We start from the raw sequence: 18,784 nt of genomic DNA, 5'->3' as shown, positions 1-18,784 counted from the left end.
TAAATCAACTCATAATATAAGACGTTATATGGAGTGGTCCCCTTATATATCTATGGTTGTAGACCAGAAACATATACAAAGATTACCAATTGCGATTAATAGTGGTAGACCAGAAACATATTTACGTTATGTTTAAAAGCCCAACAGGTCCGCAAGGCGCTAAATACATATGTTGGTGCATCCAATGATTGCCAATTGCAATATGGGTAAGCCCGACCCGAAACATATTTACGTTATGTTTTAACAGCTCAACGACTTTTTAAAACATTGAATACGTATGTTGGTGCATTCAATGATCAACATTTGCGATTTGCGATCGCAGGCTAGACCCAAAAAGTATATTCATTACAGTTGTAAGTCCCATTAGGTCTGGCATGTCAAGAAGTCTTTTATGATTGTGCATTTTATATATTTCAATTATAAACAGATTATAATAGAAATGATTGCCGATTGTGATATGGGTAAGACAGACCTAAAATCCTATGTATTATGTTTCACGACTGTGGTGGGTCAGTCATATCAACGATATACTGTATATAGATATGGGGAAATGTCGATTGACTATTACGATGAGGGGTATGCCTCGACAATCATGCTAACAGTATTAAAAGTGGGAAAAACACAATTTATGTCATATTTTCAAATGTGCAGATACAAAGGATTTATATATAAATTCAGTATTATTAAGGGTGCATAAAGGGCTGATTGTGATTGCGACTGATTGTGATTGTGATTGCGATGGTCTAAGATGTTTTGTTCATACCTATACCAAGCGTTAAAGACCAAGTTTCCAGGTCCTTCATTTAAAGACACGACATATATTTAAGTGACAAATAAGTGACAGTAAATAATATTTATTAATGTCTTAAGCACAATTTCCCTACATCGAGAAAGAAATTTATTTAAACATTTTTTTGGAAAGAAATATTAAACCCAAGGGACTAATATTATAAACCCAACGTATATAAACCCTAAGAAAAATATTATAAACATTGAAATAAACATGATGGACCATCATTGATTTTCATATTGAGATAATCCTTATGACAATTCCATGTTGTACCATGGTTGACATCATAATAAACCATGTTTGGCTCAGGAATAATAAACCCAAGCGATTGATATTACAAACCCAAGGGATTAATACTAAAACCCCAAGGGATTATGAACCAAAGCGAATACTATTAAACAAAAGGGACTAATAATATAAACCCAAGGGATTGATATAATAAACCCAATGGAATAATAAACCCAAGGGATTATTATTTATTTTCATGGTGAGACAATCCTTGTCAAAATGTGACATTCAAGCATGGTTGGCTATGATTGACAATAGTTTACCATGATCGATATTATAAACCAAAAGGAATAATAAAGCCAAGGGATTAATATGAAAAACCCAAAGGAATAATAAAACAAAGGGATTAATACTAAGACCCCAAAGGATTATGAACCCAAGGGAATAATATTAAATCCAAGGGACTAATATTATAAACATTCAAATACACATGATTGACCATCATTGATTTGCATATTGAGACAATTCCTATCACAATTCCTTGTTGGGCCATGGTTGACAATTTAATAAACCATGTTTGACTCGGGAATAATAAACCCAAGTGATTGATATTATAAAAGCAAGGGATTAATACTAAAACCCCAAGGGATTATGAACCTAAGGAAATATTATTAAACAAAAGGGACTAATAATATAAACCCAAGGGAATAATGAACCCACGGGATTGATATAATAAACCCAAAGGAATAATAAAATCAAGGTATTAACACTAAAACCTCAAGGGATTATGAACCCAAGGAATTATTCATATTGAGACAATCCTTATGACAATTCCATGTTGGACGTGGTCGACATCATAATAAACCATGTTTGACCCACGAATAATAAACCCAACCGATTGATATTATAAACCCAAGGGATTAATACTATTAGACAAAAGGGACTAATAATATAAACCTAAGCTAATATTAAACCCATGGCATTGGTATAATAAACCCAAAGGAACAATAAACCCAAGGGATTATTATTTATTTTCATGGTGACACAATCCTTGTCACAGTGTGACATTCAAGCATGGTTGGCTATTATTGACAATGGTTTACCATGATCGATATTATAAACCTAAGGGAATAATAAACCCAAGGTATTAATATTAGAAACCAAAAGGAATAATAAAATGAAGGGATTAATACTAAGACCCCAAGGGATTATGGACCCAAGGGAATAATATTAAATCTAAGGGACTAATATTATAAACCCATCGTATATAAACCCTAAGAATAATATTATAAACATTAAAATAAACATGCTTGACCATCATTGATCTACATATTGAGACAATTCTGATCACAATTCCATGTTGGACCATGGTCGACATTATAATAAACCATGTTTGAGTCGGGAATAAGAATCCCATGGGACTAATATTATAAACCCAATATTGATAAACCCAAGGGACTAATATTATAAATCCAACATTCGTAAACCCAAATATAAATACTACAAACAGTAAAATAAACATCACTTATCTTCATGGTTAGAAAATCCTTATGACAATGTGACATTAAAGCATGGTTGACCATGTTGGCTATGATTGACAATGGTTTACTGTGATCGATATTATAAACCCAACATTTGTAAACCCAAATATAAATATTACAAAGACTGAAATAAACATGATTTATTCATGGTGAGATAATCCTTATGACAATGTGACATTCAACCATGGTTGACCATGATTGATATTAAAAACATGAGGTAATAATAAACCCAAGGCATTGATATTATAAACCCAAGGGATTAATATTAAAACAACAAAGGATTATGAACCCAAGGGAATAATATTAAACCCAAGGGACTAATATTATAAACCCAACATTTGTAAACCCAAATATAAATACTACAAACAGTAAAATAAACATCATTTATCTTCATGGTTAGAAAATCCTTGTGATAATGTGACATTCAAGCATGCTTGACCATGGTTGGCTATGATTGATACTGGTTTACCATGATCGATATTATAAACCTAAGGGAATAATAAACCCAAGGGATTAATATGAGAAACCGAAAGGAATAATAAAACGAAGGGATTACTATTAAAACCCCAAGGGGTTATGAACCGAAGGGAATAATATTAAACCCAAGGGACCAATATTATAAACCCAATGTATATAAACCCTAAGAAAAAGATTATAAACATTGAAATAAACATGATGGACCATCATTGATTTTCATATTGAGACAATCCTTATGACAATTCCATGTTGGACCATGCTCAACATCATAATAAACCATGTTTGACTCAGGAATAATAAACCCAAGTGATTGATATTATAAATCCAAGGGATTAATACTAAAACCCGAAGGGATTATGAACCAAACGGAATACTATTAAACAAAATGGACTAATATTATAAAGCCAAGGAAATAATAAACCCAAGGCATTGATATAATAAACCGAAAGGAATAATAAACCCAAGGGATTATTATTTATTTTCATGGTGAGACAATATATAGAATTTAAGCCATAAATACATTGATATGAATACATGAATTTAACCAACTTTGCAACCACATAAAGAACATTGAGTCTTAACATATATTTTTTGTTTTGTCTACATCAAATAATCAACTACAAAATTGAAGTTCAAAACTATAAAGAAGGTCACAATGTTATTAGTTGTATTTCATATTCATATGGACTTCAATCGCTTCTCTTCCTTCGGAGAGCTCTGCTGCGGATGCGATCTAGGGTTAGGCAAGAAACCCTCTACGGAGCCGTCGGCACTGCGCCGCAGACGTACCCAGCCGGCAAGAACAGCGCTGCAGCGTAACAGAGCTGCAGAATCCTAGCAGAGGCAATGGATCAGCCTCAGGGGGGGGCGTCAGAGCCCTCCCCCACACAATACCCACCTGAAACTACAGTCATTTTTGGTTCAGTAAATCAGGAAATATTGAACAAAGGGAAACAGCAGTACAAGGAGGACAGCGAGAAGAATCACCAGACAAACAAGGATAGCCCAGATCAAACGCAAAAAGTCTTCTCTTCTACGTGCCGACCTGTCGCCAAGGAAAGGCCGAGAATCGAGCTGCCAGGAGACATCATAGAGGAAAGAATAGAATACATGACTGAACACGCCCTCATTGGGAAGTTCATTGGCTTCTGGCCGACTGAACGGGCTCTATATGGTTGGATAGCGGCAAAATGGAGACCCAAAGGAGATGTTACCCTTCAGCTGGGGCCAAAGGGCTTCTTTACTGCTATATTTGTCTGTCTAGAGGACAAATATAGAGTCATGGAAGGAGGACCATACTTTTTCAATGCAGCAGGACTCTATCTGAGGGAATGGATTCCAAGATTCAACCCAGACAAAGAAGACCTCACTTGGGCCCCTGTCTGGATCAGACTCTATTCCCTTCCAGATGAATATTGGGACGAAAGACTACTCAAGGGTATTGGAAATGGAGTGGGAGAATACATCAGGACAGCCGAAGAAACTAAAACACGTAAGTATATATCCTACGCACGAATCTGTGTTTTTATCCGCCTGAATGAAGCTCTGCCAGAGTCAATCACTCTTTCTCACAGAGATGAAGAATGGATCCAGCCTCTTGATTATGAGCACGTTCCCTTTAGATGCAGAAGATGCCATGCTCTGGGACATCTCTTCAGGGACTGCCCTCTCAATGTCAAAGATAGTACCCCTGCTCCCTCTGAGAACCAAACCCAGGATGGTTTCACCAAGGTCACCAATAGAAAACGCTCGCATAAGAAGCCCCAAAATGGACCAAAACCCCAGCCAAACAAGCCCTCCAATGTTGCATCCAAGAACAGCTTTGATGTACTTGCCCAAACCTCTGAAGATCAACCCCTCACCTCTGATCCCATCCCCTCGCGCCCCCCTTCTCCTTCCCACCCGTCCTCCATCGATCCATCTTCCAAATCCTCTGCCCCCACCGCTTCCCCTTCCACCCTCAGCAAAGATCCCGAGCAGTCTAACAAGAACATGGAAGTTGATGGAAAGGAGGATGTTTACCAAGACCCAGAAATCAACAGAGAAGAAGGCGAACAAGTGAGGCAAATGGACGAAGAACCGGAGAGCATAGATCTCAACGGTTTAGACATTCTGGAGCTAGAAGCAGCATGCAAAAAAAGGGCATATGAATCAATCTCAGAGCTTCAACTTGATAAGCTCGAAATGGTTATCTCAAGAGCCTATCATCAACACCAACTTGGGATACAACCAGGCAGTCATTGGGACAGCCACCTGCGCCCAAAAGACTCCAAAAAGAGAGGACGGAAGACAGATCTCCAGCGAACTATCGAGGTAGGAAAAATCCTGGTTGATTCAGGCAGATATGCAAAGTTAACGAAGTACTACAGGCCCTCCAATAGTAGTTGATCCATGAAGCTCATATCCTGGAATCTAAGAGGGCTTAACAGCCCCGAAAAACTAAGAATGTTAAAGAACATGATAAAAATGGAAAAGCCACAGATGTGCTTTCTCCAGGAAACAAAATGTAACAGTTCTACCCTAGAAAATATACTTTCCAAGGCTTGGCCAGGCTGTCGTTCGGTTGCTGTAGATGCCATGGGAGCCTCAGGAGGGCTAGCTATAGCATGGAACTCTCAGGCGGTAACTCTCACGGATTTTCATGCCTCTCACCACCTTATTCAAGCAGTCTTCCACATCCTGGGAACTAACATTCATGGCAACCTAACTAATGTCTATTTTCCGCAAGACCCAGGCAGCAGAATCAGGCTCCTTGACACTATTGAAGTCCTCGGCAATAACAGAAATCACCCCCTATGGATAATGGCAGGGGACTTTAACATGATCACCAGCAGCGAGGAGAAGATCGGCGGAAGATACAGATTGGAGCCGGACGCTGCACACTTCAAAGACTTTATCCAAGCAACTTCCCTCATCGACATGCAATTTTGCAATGGTACCTTCACCTGGAGCAATCGCAGAGCTGGAAACTCCCAAATCGCCTCCAAATTAGACCGATTTCTAATCTCTGACAACTCGGTGCACCTTGGCGGAGACCTCTCAGCGGAAATTCTCGCTCATTCGGGGTCGGATCACTGGCCAATAGCTCTTCAATGGAGGAGACCCGGGGATCAGACAAAAAGACCCTTCCGATTCGAAAGTTTCTGGCTGTCTCACCCTGCATTCAAGGATTTCGTCAAAACGACCTGGGCCTCTTTCCTCCCACCGGAAGGTGCGCGGATGTATCAATTCCAACAAAAGCTAAGGCACCTAAAAAATCAGCTAAAAAAATGGAACAGGGAGACCTTTGGAAACATATTTAAGGCGCAACAAGATCTGCATCAAGAGTTGGCACATCTCCAACAAAAAGTAATTACAGAGGGTCACACAGAGACCACCCTGAACCAAGAGCGACTTATTAACAGTCAGATTGAAGAAAGAAGGAAGCAGGAGGAAATCTACTGGAGGCAAAAATCAAGGGTCAGGTGGCTGAAGGAGGGGGAACGCAACACCAAATTTTTCCACAGAACCACGGTGCAGAGAAGGATGCACAACTCCATCCCCTTCATCCAAAAACCGACTGGGGAAAGAGTCGAATCGCATGCAGAAATTGAAGAAGCACTCCTGGACCATTTCCAACTAGTCCATCAGGAACCAGCAAATGATAGGCAACCGGCTATTGAAAAGATAATCAGAAATGTGCCAAAAATTATATCGGAGGATCATAACAAGCTTCTAATGAGTCCCATTCTTCCTCAGGAGGTAGATGATGCAATGGCCCAGCTCAAAGAAGGTAAGGCCCCAGGCCCTGATGGATTCACTACCACATTCTTCCATGCCTTTTGGGACTTGATAAAATTGGAGGTATGGCAGATTGTTGAGGAATCCAGGACCATGCGCTGGCTCCTCCCCTCCCTCAACTCCACTTTTATCACTCTCATCCCCAAAGAGGAGAACTCCATCACGCCTGACAAGTTCAGGCCGATTGCCCTCTGCAATGTCATCTACAAAGTCATAACAAAAGTCATAGCCAACAGATTGAAGCCCCTCTTACCTCTGCTTATATCTCCGGAACAGTCAGGGTACGTGGAAGGGCGACAAATAATGGATGGCATCCTCCTCACGCATGAGATTATCCATTCTCTCAAGCACTCTAAGCAGGCAGGTATGATTATTAAACTGGATCTCTCTAAAGCCTTCGATAAGCTCAGTTGGTCTTACATTCAGCATATGTTAAAAGCTTTTGGATTTGATCCCATGTGGATTCGCTGGATTATGAACCTAATCACCTCCACTCACTTCTCCATCCTGATAAATGGCATCCCCTCCCGCCCTTTCAAGCCCTCTCGTGGTATTAGGCAAGGTGATCCCTTATCCCCCTTCCTCTTTGTTCTGATGGCGGAGGGTCTTGGTAGACACATTAAACATGCCCTCCACTCCCATCAGCTTAAGGGCATCTCGGTTCACAACACCCCTGCCACCTCTCATCAACAATTTGTTGATGATACTATGCTTTATGGTTATCCCTCTGCCCAGGAAGCATCTCATTTCAAATCCCTCCTCAACGACTTCGCTGAAGCTTCTGGAACTCATATCAACAACTCCAAGTCGCAGATTTTTTTCTTCCACACCCCACCTCAGGTCAAATCTGCCATCACTCGCATTCTGGGCATCCCTGCAGCCACGCTGCCCTCCAAATATCTAGGCGCTCCCCTTACTGCTTCCACCTTAAAACTTCCCGCTTGGAACGCCCTCCTCGAAAAGCTTGAGTCCCGCCTTAACCTCTGGACATTCAGATCTCTTAACCTTGCCAGTCGGGTAGTGCTTATCAAATCAGTCCTTCAATCCATGCCTCTCTATCTTTTTTCAGTTCTTGCAGCACCTAAATGGGTTATAAAGAGAATCAGAAGCCTACAACGCGATTTTCTCTGGGGCAGCTCAGCTACAAATCGCAAATGGGCTCTGGTTAAGTGGTCCACGGTATGCATGCCAAAAGGCAAGGGCGGCATTGGACTTCGGGATCCAGAGCACAGTAACGCAATCATGAATGCCAAGATCTGGTGGCAATGGATCACAAGCCCTGAAAAGCCTTGGGTCAAAATCTGGACAGCCAAGTATGCTAACCACAGACCTCCAGAAGAACTCATTAGGTTCACGCCCACTGAGAAGGGGTCTTTAATCTGGAATGCCGCCAAGCAGCACTATCACCTAATCCAACAGCACAGCTTCTGGGAGATAAGGAATGGAAAACTAGCAAGATTTTGGTCTGACGCCTGGAATCAATTGCCCAGGCTAACTAGTGCTCTTCCTCCAACTCTAATACCAAACAGACAGGAACAGCTAAGGGATAAAGTCCATCTTTTCTGGACACAGGAAGGGGAACAAGGATACAGGAAATGGAAACACAGTAATCACATTCTCACCAATGCCACCAGCAAGGAGATGGAAGACCTAGGGGAAGAATTAAGAAAGCGAAGAATTCGATACCATGAAGGCCATGACATTTTAAGATGGGGGTATCTACCCAAGGGAACTTACACAACAGCAGAAGCCTACAAGCTGGTTAGCAATTTCCCTCCTTCGACCGATTCCTTATGGAGTAATCTATGGGATCTCGGGCCTTGGCCCAAAATCTCCTACTTTCTCTGGCTCGTAGGGCATAAAAAAATCCTCACTTGGGATAGACTCAGGAGAAGAGGCTTTCAAGGCCCTTCCATATGTCATAACTGCTTTCAAAACGAAGAAACCCTCCAGCACCTTCTAGCTACCTGTCCCCTAGCCACACAGATTTGGGAAAAGGTGAGCTTCAGATGCCAGAAAAGATGCAGAGCAGACGACGACATCATCAACAACCTCAGGCAATGGCCAAAAAGCCCCTACAACTGTGAAATCCTCAACCACCTATGGAGAATCATCCCGGGCCTAATCTTATGGAACATATGGAAGGAACGAAACAAGCGCATCTTCAAAAACACAAGCTCCCACATTGAGGAAATCTGGCACAGACTCCAAGGAAATCTCAAAGAAACCATGATGCTCAGAACTTGGTCGAAGGAAGATCACCCCTCAACGGACAATGAGAGAAACATCCTCGACAATTGGCAGCTGCAACTGCCACAAGAAGACTACAAGCAGCAAACTTCCAATAACAACAGCACAGATAACAGCTGCTGGAAATCTCCCCCCATCAATTCTTTCAAACTCAACTTCGATGGGGCTTCCAAGGGCAATCCAGGAGCTGCTGGATTCGGAGGAATTCTGAGGAACCATGCTGGCACTCCCCTGCAAATCTATTTTGGAAATATGGGATGGGATACTAACAATTCTGCCGAACTAGAAGGCCTCTGGCAAGGTCTCCTACAAGCGGAACAGCTCAATCTCCAACCCCTGATTGTGGAAGGGGATTCTCAGCTGCTCATCAACATAGCCATACACTTACAGAATGGATCCCAAGCCAGGAAAATCGCCCCAAGTTGGAGACTAGAAGCTAGGCTAAACATCATGGAGCAATATCTCAGAAACAACAGAGCCATCTCTTTCAATCACATAAGAAGAGAAGGCAACAAGATTGCGGATCTATTGGCCAATGTAGGGGTTGAAAATGATCAGGTAATCCGCTCAGGATCCATGGATATCATTCCAAACAACCAACAAGCACAGGAATTCAACTGTCTCATCCAAAAAGATGCAAGCCACCCGGATGCGGGTGTTAGCACAGGAATAAATGCTAGGCCACATGGCCAGCAGGTGTTGCCACGAGCCAGCGCGTGGAGGGAGGTAAGGGACGCCGCCGCAGGCTTAAATGAAGAGGCTTCCGTTCAAATGCCTTAATCGCATTTATGGAGGAAGGCTGTGAGGGCAGAGCGCATTCATGGCGCTCAGGTTTCAAGAGCCAGATGATGAGTTTAAGATGGGGGAAGGAGTGGAGTTGCGCCATTCTCAGCAAGACAAGCTCGCTGCGCCGTCGTGCAGGGACATTCTCTGCCTCCAGGCAGACGCTAAGGACTGTAAATTCTCTGTATCGCAAGGGGGAGATAGCAAAGCGCCATCTGCAGGTGTTAAGAGTTGGGATATTGCATTGGAAGCTCTGTTTCGAGCAGCCAAACCCATTGTCAACATGGCCAGAACGAGAGAGCGGCAACCATGCAGGCGTGGATCTGGGCGTGGAAGCTCCTCTCGCCCTCCAGCAGAGGATGCCCACCACCATTGTTGTTGTTGCTATTGTTTTAGAAGAGCAGGTACTCCTCACCTGCAAACAACTCAATTCTTGGATTCTGGCAACCCAAGTGAAGGACGGCCAGAGCTTCCAGCATTTGGCACCGCAGTCTTTAATTTGGGAAGTCTCAGTGCCCACATTTCAGTCCTCTTCATCAGAAATGCGGAGGAGGACAATGCTGGATCGAGTAGCAGCGAATTGCCCTCTGAGGACCAAGTGGGCAAGGCTGAGGAACAAGCGAGAGACGCGACTGGGAAGGCCCCCGTCCAAGCTCAGACGCAGGAGGCGTCCACGTCCAGAGCGGGAGAAGTTCGAGCAGAACCTCCGAGAGAATATGGATGGGTCCCGATTGTGGAAATGGATCCAGAGGAATTGGAACCAGAGGAGTAGCAGACATGGGCGCCACCATCCTTCTTTTTGTCCAGGTCCTGTTCTGAGGTCTTCTGTCTCGGTTTCTTTCTATGCTTGGGATAAATTATATGTTTTCATATGGGTCTAGTAGTCTGTCTGCAGGTCTCTCTCTGTTTTGGTTTCAGTTAGCATGTATTTTCTGGGCGTATGCACTTGTCCACGGTCGCCCCTGCGAGGGCATTGTCAAAGTTAAAAGACATTTTCTGATGAATTTTGAGGCAGCCTGAACACATCTAAATGCTAAAGCAAGCTGCCAACCCACAGTGCCACAGTTGGCCATGGGAAACTAGTTTCACTGCATGTAATGTTATTTTGTACATAATATAATTTCCTAGCATAGTCTTACTGAGAAAAAAAAAAATCGCTCCTCTTCCTTCTTCCTAATTGTAACATATGCGCTAAACAATGTAAACTTTGAAACGGGAACTATAAACTCAAAACGGGAACTCTGTCCAAAAAACCCCTAAAAAACATCAAAAACAGTTAACACCTTTTTTTTTTCTAAGGTAAATTTTGAAATGTTTTAAAAATGGCGGTGAAAACCAATTTTTTGTGCAAAAATTATCCAAAAAACACCCTCAAAACGAAAAGTATTGATGTTTGAATAACACCTTTTTTTTTTCAAAGATAATATTTCAACACTTCAAAATAATGGCGTAAAATATTTTATCATGACCCTAAAAAACATTAAAATTTCAAAAAAATAATGAAAACATAAAATAAAATAAAAAGTTAAAACAATGAAAAAACACAAAACAAAAAAAAGTTAAAAAAGAAGAATAAAACATAAATTAATGTATATACTAAAAAAAAAAAATAAATAAAAAAAATAAATAAAAAAATTGAAAACAAAAAATCAATCATAAGAATGTAAAAAATAAATAAAATTAAAAAACTAAAAAAAACTTTAAAATTATAAAGAAATAAATAGTAAAAAAACATATTTAAAAAAATGGAAAAAAAAAAATAAAATCTTGTAAACCATAAAAAAAAAATGGCAAAAGAAAAGAAAAAAAACAAAAATACGGAAAAGGTTTTTATTTTTTTTTATTTTTTAATAATTTTTTTTTTAAATAAAAAAAAATGTTTGTTTAAATTTTTTACTTCAAAATAATAATAATAATAATAATATTTTTTTTTAATTATTTGTTTTTTTGAAATAAAAACGAAAACAAAATGGTTTTTTTTTTTTGTAATTTGTTAATATTTATTTTTTTAAATAAAAAAACAATTTGTTAAAAGAAAAACATTCATTTTTTTTTTTAATGTAAGTTCAATATATATATATATATATATATATATATATATATATATATATATATATATATATATATATCTTAAATGTTTTTTAATTTCTTTTCTATTATTTTAACCTGAAAACACATATATATTTTTAGTTTTTAATTTGAGTTTATTTTTGCTTTTTTAGTTTTACTTTTAAATGTTTTTAATTTTAATTTTTATTTATTTTATTTTATTTATTTATTTATTAATGTATTTTTTTTGACTCACTTAATTTTATATATATTTTTTTTAAATTATGTTTTTTTTTTTTTTCCAAATTCTTTTATGGTTTATGAGATAATTTGTTTTAGCATTTTTTTAATTTATTTTTTGTGTTTATATATATATATATATATATATATATATATATATATATAGATATATATATATATAGATATATATATATATATATATATATATATATATATATATATATATAGATAGATAGATAGATAGATAGATAGATAGATAGATAGATAGATATATTTGTTTTTTTAATTAATCAACATTTAAAAAAAGAAAGATAAAACAACTTGAAAATTCGTTAAGTAATCATAATTTTTTTTAAAAAGGACATAATAAATTTTAAAGTGTGAAAAATAAGTCCTTTAAAAAAAAGGTATGATGTATCAACACGTTTCAAAATCAGCATGAAAATTACTAACATTTAAAAACAAATATTTATATTTGATACTGAGAAAATTTAAATTGTCAAAAATATGCTAACAAAAAAAAAGAGTTGTATTCTGCGTCTCCACTTTTCAAAATCGGGTCACGTTTTTACTACCCCTACGAAACGGGTAATCGTATCAGCTATTTAAAGTGCCAAAACCTATGTTCTAAAAAAAATATGTGTGTTCTACATCGCCCCTTTTCAAAATCAGGTCAATTTTTTGCTATCTCTATGAAACGGGTAATAGTATTAGTTCCCATTTCAAAGTTTACATTGTTGCTATCTTTCATCTTGGCATAAAGTTGGAAAGAAAAAGGCGGTGTAATGTGTAAACCATATATTGATTTCACTCTTGATATGGCTATGAAGGTAAGGCCTTGCTGCTCTTTATTCCTGATATCAACTAATGCTCGTTCTAAATGCAATCTCTGTGATTTGTGGGTTGTAAGAGCCCACGCCATCTTCAAAGGAATTTGTTTTTGATTTCCTCGTATCACTGGGGTGATAAGGACAATGTTTGGATTGCTTGCATCAAATGGAACACCAACATACTTATCAAAAACAACAGTTGTGAACATTGGATGTCAAGGTGTCTTAGAGGTAGTCGGATAGAATATATCCTTAACAAAACCAAGTACACCATTCACCTAGCCAGCTTCTACCCATAAAATACATGTCAACATAACATGCTGACCATGACACAACAAAACTTCATTGTCCAATTGATCATCATCAACACCACCGATTTCTGAACGCCCTGAATATTCAGCAACACATCGTGCAATTGGAGAATCTAATGATTTTAACATATGCATATTATGCAAGGACACCAAATTATTTGTTGGAAACATGCAAACTGCTGCATTAAATAAATATTTTTCTGTAGTATGCAACCTCATATCATCTCAAGACATAAGAAAGTCCCAATATTCAAGAAGAGGTTCTACATTTCTTATGTTATTGAGGACTCTACGAAAACAAGATTGTTTCTCATTATTCCCTTGTTGGCAAAAGATGGTGTCAAGAGTGACAATAATGTTGAATTTGTTCCACAAAACGTTCCCTATTGTCTTACCCGCATACAAAGGCTTATCTCTGACAGGAGGCAGTTGGCCAAGGTCACCCTCAAGGACGATGGATCTCCCACCAAAAGGACAATTCTTTTTCTCTGGAAATGCTTCTCATAATCGAGCATCTATTTGCATAAACAACCTTGATCCCAGAAAGCTCATTTCATCAGTCAATGCATATCTAACATGTCGCATTTCTTCTTGGAATACTGCAAGTGACCACCCCTATAGTGGTTTCATATCTCTAATTGGAATTTTTAGAGCCGAGTGTATTGTTTTTGCATGTATATTAAAAGCAGCTATTCCTGTTGGTGCAAGAAGAAGCAAAGGGCTTCTTCCATCACTTGACGAATTAGAAAGAGCTTCAAAAATACAATGGGTAAGGAAGGAATTCCTAGTGCCCGCAATGCCCTGAATAATCATAAGAAGAGCTTCCCGAGTTTCATATTCAGCAAAGTGCCTTAACACAATTTCAAAAGCAAGTCATTGTTTTTCCAACAAAGAATCTGGAGATGCAAATGTTATGTTTGAAAGGTCAACAATATCACCCGGTGATTTTGCATTCCTTATAAAAGTAATACCTTCCTCTGCATCATCATCAAAAATAGTTGTACTTTCCCAGTCATAGGATATATCAAAGTCCCTTCGACCAAGGGTGTGAAGATTAGAAACATTCACATCATTTGGTGGAACCAAATGAGAGAAAATCTGCCATTCTTGAAAATCATCTTCAACATTCATTTCTTGGTTAGAAAAATCACCATGTTCTTCATCTTCAATATTGTCTATAATTGATGGTTGTCGATCAACATGCCATGCTCGATATCGAAAATTCCTCCAACTTTCAATAATAATTTTAGTTGAAAGGCCAATTTCTGCAGAAATGTCACAAAATGGCTTGTACAATAGCAATTCTGACTAGAAAAAGGTTTCAAATTCCTCTGAAGCCTCACCAGGAATAGAATAAAACCATGGCCAAACCTGAACAATAGCATGAACATCTCTAGGCTTCCATGGATCTTGTTTACGCTTGCTATCAAATGTCCAAGATCTTGTTGTTTCTATCAAAGATAGATGTTTAAGGAAGAAAGGTCTCTTCTGATAATGTTGAATGAAAGTATTCTTAGATGAACATTGCAAGCCATCCCTTGATGTTTTCCTAAAAGCCTTTCTTCCAACATTTAAGGAAACAAATTTCTGACTACCAACAACAAGAGGTAGCTTAAGCAACATATGTCATGTTTCTTGTGCTCCAATGTCACAGTCAACAATCATTTCTACAAGAAACTTTCAATATGCACATAAAGCATGATCCTCAGAGCCAATATAATTTGAAATTCTACTCAACATATGATGATGTTGGAAATAATACTGAGAGGGGGGGGGGGTGAATCAGTATTATTAATTTCTTTTCAATAAATTATCCAGATTTATGCTTTAAATTATTCTTCCGAAATTGATAATTAACTTGTATGTCAATACCATAAAATGATGAACAAGAACAGTTAAAAACAGATTGTCACACAACGGAACACCAAATATAAGGTGGAAACCCAATGTGGGTGAAAACCACCTGCTGCAATATGTCTCTATCTTCTTTCAAATATAATTTCTTTTACAATGAATTTGTACTAGTGCAGTCCTTTACCAGTACGCAGGTTGCAACCTGTAGAGAGCTACAACCCTCCCTCATTTTCCAGTCTCTCCTAGAAGGGAGCTACAACCCCCTACTTTGTTCAAGGACCACGTTTCATTAATTTTCAGACTCGATCCAAGAAGATCAAATGGTCATCAAGTACAAACAAATCTTCAGAATTACCCAAGCATCAGAGCAGATCTTTCAAAATCACCCAAGCGCCAACCCAAGCACGAGATCAAAATATAAATAAATGCTCGATCTAGTCACCCATTAAAACAGAGGTTGTTCATGCCGAAATCAGAACACAATGCAGAAGATATGCATATAACAGTGCACCCGGAGGCTAGGCACAAGACAAACCCAATATGCGCACCCAGAACCTGAACTGTAATGCACCCGAAGCAATGCGATTTCTCTCGAAGAACGGTGTGAACTTCAAGCCTGCAATCCTTTGCTCTGTTCTACGCGCATTCTCCTTGATCCGTAATTGCTCCTTAACCGATCACAAGAATGCCAATCAATTCTCCCTTAACATCTTCAATTCAAAATCGATGCCCTGCCAAAGGATCTCTTTTTGTCTTATATAGACATGCTTTTGATAAAACCATGAGTCGAAACCAGAGGATCCGAAATCCTGTGGCACAATTGTTTTGACCGATCTCTTAAAAAAAGGGCTTAAGCGGGAAAACGATGAAAACTGTCCAAACAACAAAAGGCGGACTTTAAACTGAATGAACCCATAATTATACTATATCGGGTCCACTTGTCATTGCTACCAGCGCATGCCCATATCATGGCCTATTCCCGACGTTTGATCCGATGGATCAGATGCGACATGCCTATTAACCAGCCTTTATATATATCGGGTCCGCTCTTTTCATCGCTATCGGAAATTTGAAGAGGGAGGCTTTTATAAACTGTGCGATCACCATGGATGAGATGTTATTATAAAATCCCTTTAAAGCTTCCATCGGGTCCACCACCTCTTATCGCAATCGGAGGATTGGGGTGGACGACCTTATATACATTGTGACATACTGCGGATGCGATATTATTATAAACCACATTTGAAATGCCATCGGGTCCATATGTTATCGCAATCGATTACCGCGGATGCGATGTTAATATATGCTGCCCTTAATGCTTCCATCCGGTCCGCCACCTCTTATCGCAATCGGAGGATTGGGGTGGGCAACCCTTTATGCATTGCGATATACTGCGGATGCGATATAATTATAAACCAAAAGCGATATGCTGTCAGGTCCAATGCAATCGGAGGTTTCAATGGTGTTACATACCCGAACCACCGATGCGCATATATGCCGAAATACATGTATTAACACATATAACTGTGTTTATCTGCCGAAAGGGGGAAATGCATACATGTTATTGATTATTATGTAATACATATATATATGGGTTTTAAGTGCCCAAACACCTCCCGATAGTATTAATGAATGCATATATGGGATTTCATCACCCAAACAACTCCCGATAGAGTTAAAGCATGCATCCAAGGGTTATATAGGCCTGATTCCTCCCGATAACTGCTTATTTGGCATATATAAGTGAGATGTTGGTCTATGAGAGGGTTGCCATCAAGTACAACACATGCATCACAATGCCAACAATCTCCCCCTTTGGACTTGATGGCAACAACACCAAAATCACTCTCCCCCTTTGACATCAAGGGCAAAGGGTGGATCAAGACATACTCTGTCCCTGATATATATATTTGGCTGCCCAGACCTGCACCTCCTAACTATATCTCCCCCTGAGAATTTGCTCCTCCTGATTATGAACCAGATCATAAAAGCAATATCAACTTCAGATTTTTCAGGTAACCATTCCACTCCACAGCTATTCTGGCTACTGGCTTCTTATAATACAGAGACCGCCCTGTTTTCCCTTCTACTCATGCCGCTAATTGAACTCGGCACCTTTAAAAAGAAGAACTTAACGAGGACCACCATCCACTATGGTGCAATACTATAATGCCAACAATGGACTAGATATGCTACCCCTGAGCCTTGTACGTGTATACCCCATAAGAACCTCGCGTACAAGTACCAATCTGAGAATTAACAATAGGATGATGCGTCAACAACCCCCAGCTTTTGCCTGAGCTATTCAAAAGTCACCCTGGGCAATGGTTTCGTAAATATATCAGCAACTTGTTCCTTGAAAGAAACATATTCTAACTTGACCTTTTGTTCAAGCACTTGTTCTTTGAGAAAATGATACTTGATCGGTATGTGCTTGGTTTTTGAATGCATGACTGGGTTCTTTGAAATGCTGATTGCACTTCTATTATCGCATAAGATGGAGATAGGTGGAGTACAAGTGATTTGAAACTCCTGCAAGGTCTGCATCATCCAAAGAAGTTGAGTGCAACAAGATGCAGCAACCACATATTCAGCTTCAGCTGTAGATAAGGCAATTGAACTCTGTTTCTTGCTGAACCATGGTACTAGTCTAGAACCCATAAAGAAAGTACCACCGCTTGTGCTCTTCCTGTCATCCACACTTCTGGCCCAATCTGCATTTGTGTAAGCATGGAGTGTGAGATCTGTGTTTCTAGGGTACCATAAGCCATAGTTTTGAGTACCTTGAAGATATTTGAAGATTCTCTTAACTGCCTGAAGATGAGTTTCCTTAGGATTGGCCTGAAATCTTCCAACTATTCCCACTGCATGCATGATTTCTGGTCGGGTACCTGTCAAATAAAGTAGACTTCCAATCATAGATCTGTAGGTTGGTTGATGAACTGCTACTGATTCATCATTCGCACTAAGACTGCATCCTGTAACCATGGGGGTACATACTTGTTTTGAATCTTCCATGCCATACTTCTTCAAAATCTGCTTGAGGTACTTTGTTTGAGACAAGAAGATACCGTCTTCATTTTGTTGGATTTGCAATCCAAGGAAGTATGCCAGTTCTCCTAGCAGGGACATTTCGAATTCTTTCTAAACTACCAAGGCAAAGCTTTGACTCATAGCTTCTTCATTACTGCCAAAGATAATATCATCTACATTCACAACAAGTATTAGCAACATGTCATTTTCAATTTTTATATAAAGATTGCTATCTGCTGATCCTTTTGAAAAACCTTGTTGATGAAGATATTTGTCCAAAAGGTAGTACCAAGCCCTTGGAGCCTGTTTAAGACCATAGAGAGCCTTTTTCAATCTGCATACAAGATTTGGATCATTCCCAAGAATGAAACCATCTGGCTGCTCAATGTATACTTCTTCTTCTAAGTCTCCATTTAGAAAAGTTGATTTCACATCCATTTGAAATACTTTGAACTTTTGAAAGCTTGAGAGAGCAAGGAACATTCGGATGGCCTCAAGTATTGCAACAGGAGCAAAAGTTTCTTCAAAATCTATTCCTTCTTGTTGGGCATAGCCTTTACACACCAGTCTTGCCTTGTTTCTAATTACCTCCCCATTTTCGTTCAACTTATTTTTGAA

The 18,784-nt window shown here is 39.0% G+C and overlaps 1 protein-coding gene across 1 annotated transcript; it reads left to right on the top strand.

Moving 5' to 3' along the window:
* Positions 1-5,613: 5,613 nt before the first annotated feature.
* On the top strand, positions 5,614-9,846 carry LOC149143019 (uncharacterized). Its single transcript, XM_089451653.1, has 2 exons — positions 5,614-6,247; positions 6,623-9,846. Exons 1-2 carry the CDS (start codon positions 5,614-5,616, stop codon positions 9,844-9,846), a joined length of 3,858 nt encoding a protein of 1,285 aa, XP_089307779.1.
* Positions 9,847-18,784: the final 8,938 nt, after the last annotated feature.

Source organism: Pinus tabuliformis, chromosome X, assembly GCF_031772625.1.
Source record: "Pinus tabuliformis cultivar Carrire ecotype Pingquan chromosome X, CPIR1, whole genome shotgun sequence".
Lineage (NCBI taxonomy): Eukaryota > Viridiplantae > Streptophyta > Pinopsida > Pinales > Pinaceae > Pinus > Pinus tabuliformis.
This window is presented reverse-complemented; position numbering and strand designations above follow the sequence as displayed.

Bases quoted from the DNA above. Each gene is read 5' to 3' on its own strand.
- LOC149143019 (XM_089451653.1), top strand. From the start codon at position 5,614: ATGGGAGCCTCAGGAGGGCTAGCTATAGCATGGAACTCTCAGGCGGTA. The intron at 6,248-6,622 runs GTGCGCGGATGT...AATCGCATGCAG, and splicing joins CTCTTTCCTCCCACCGGAAG to AAATTGAAGAAGCACTCCTG.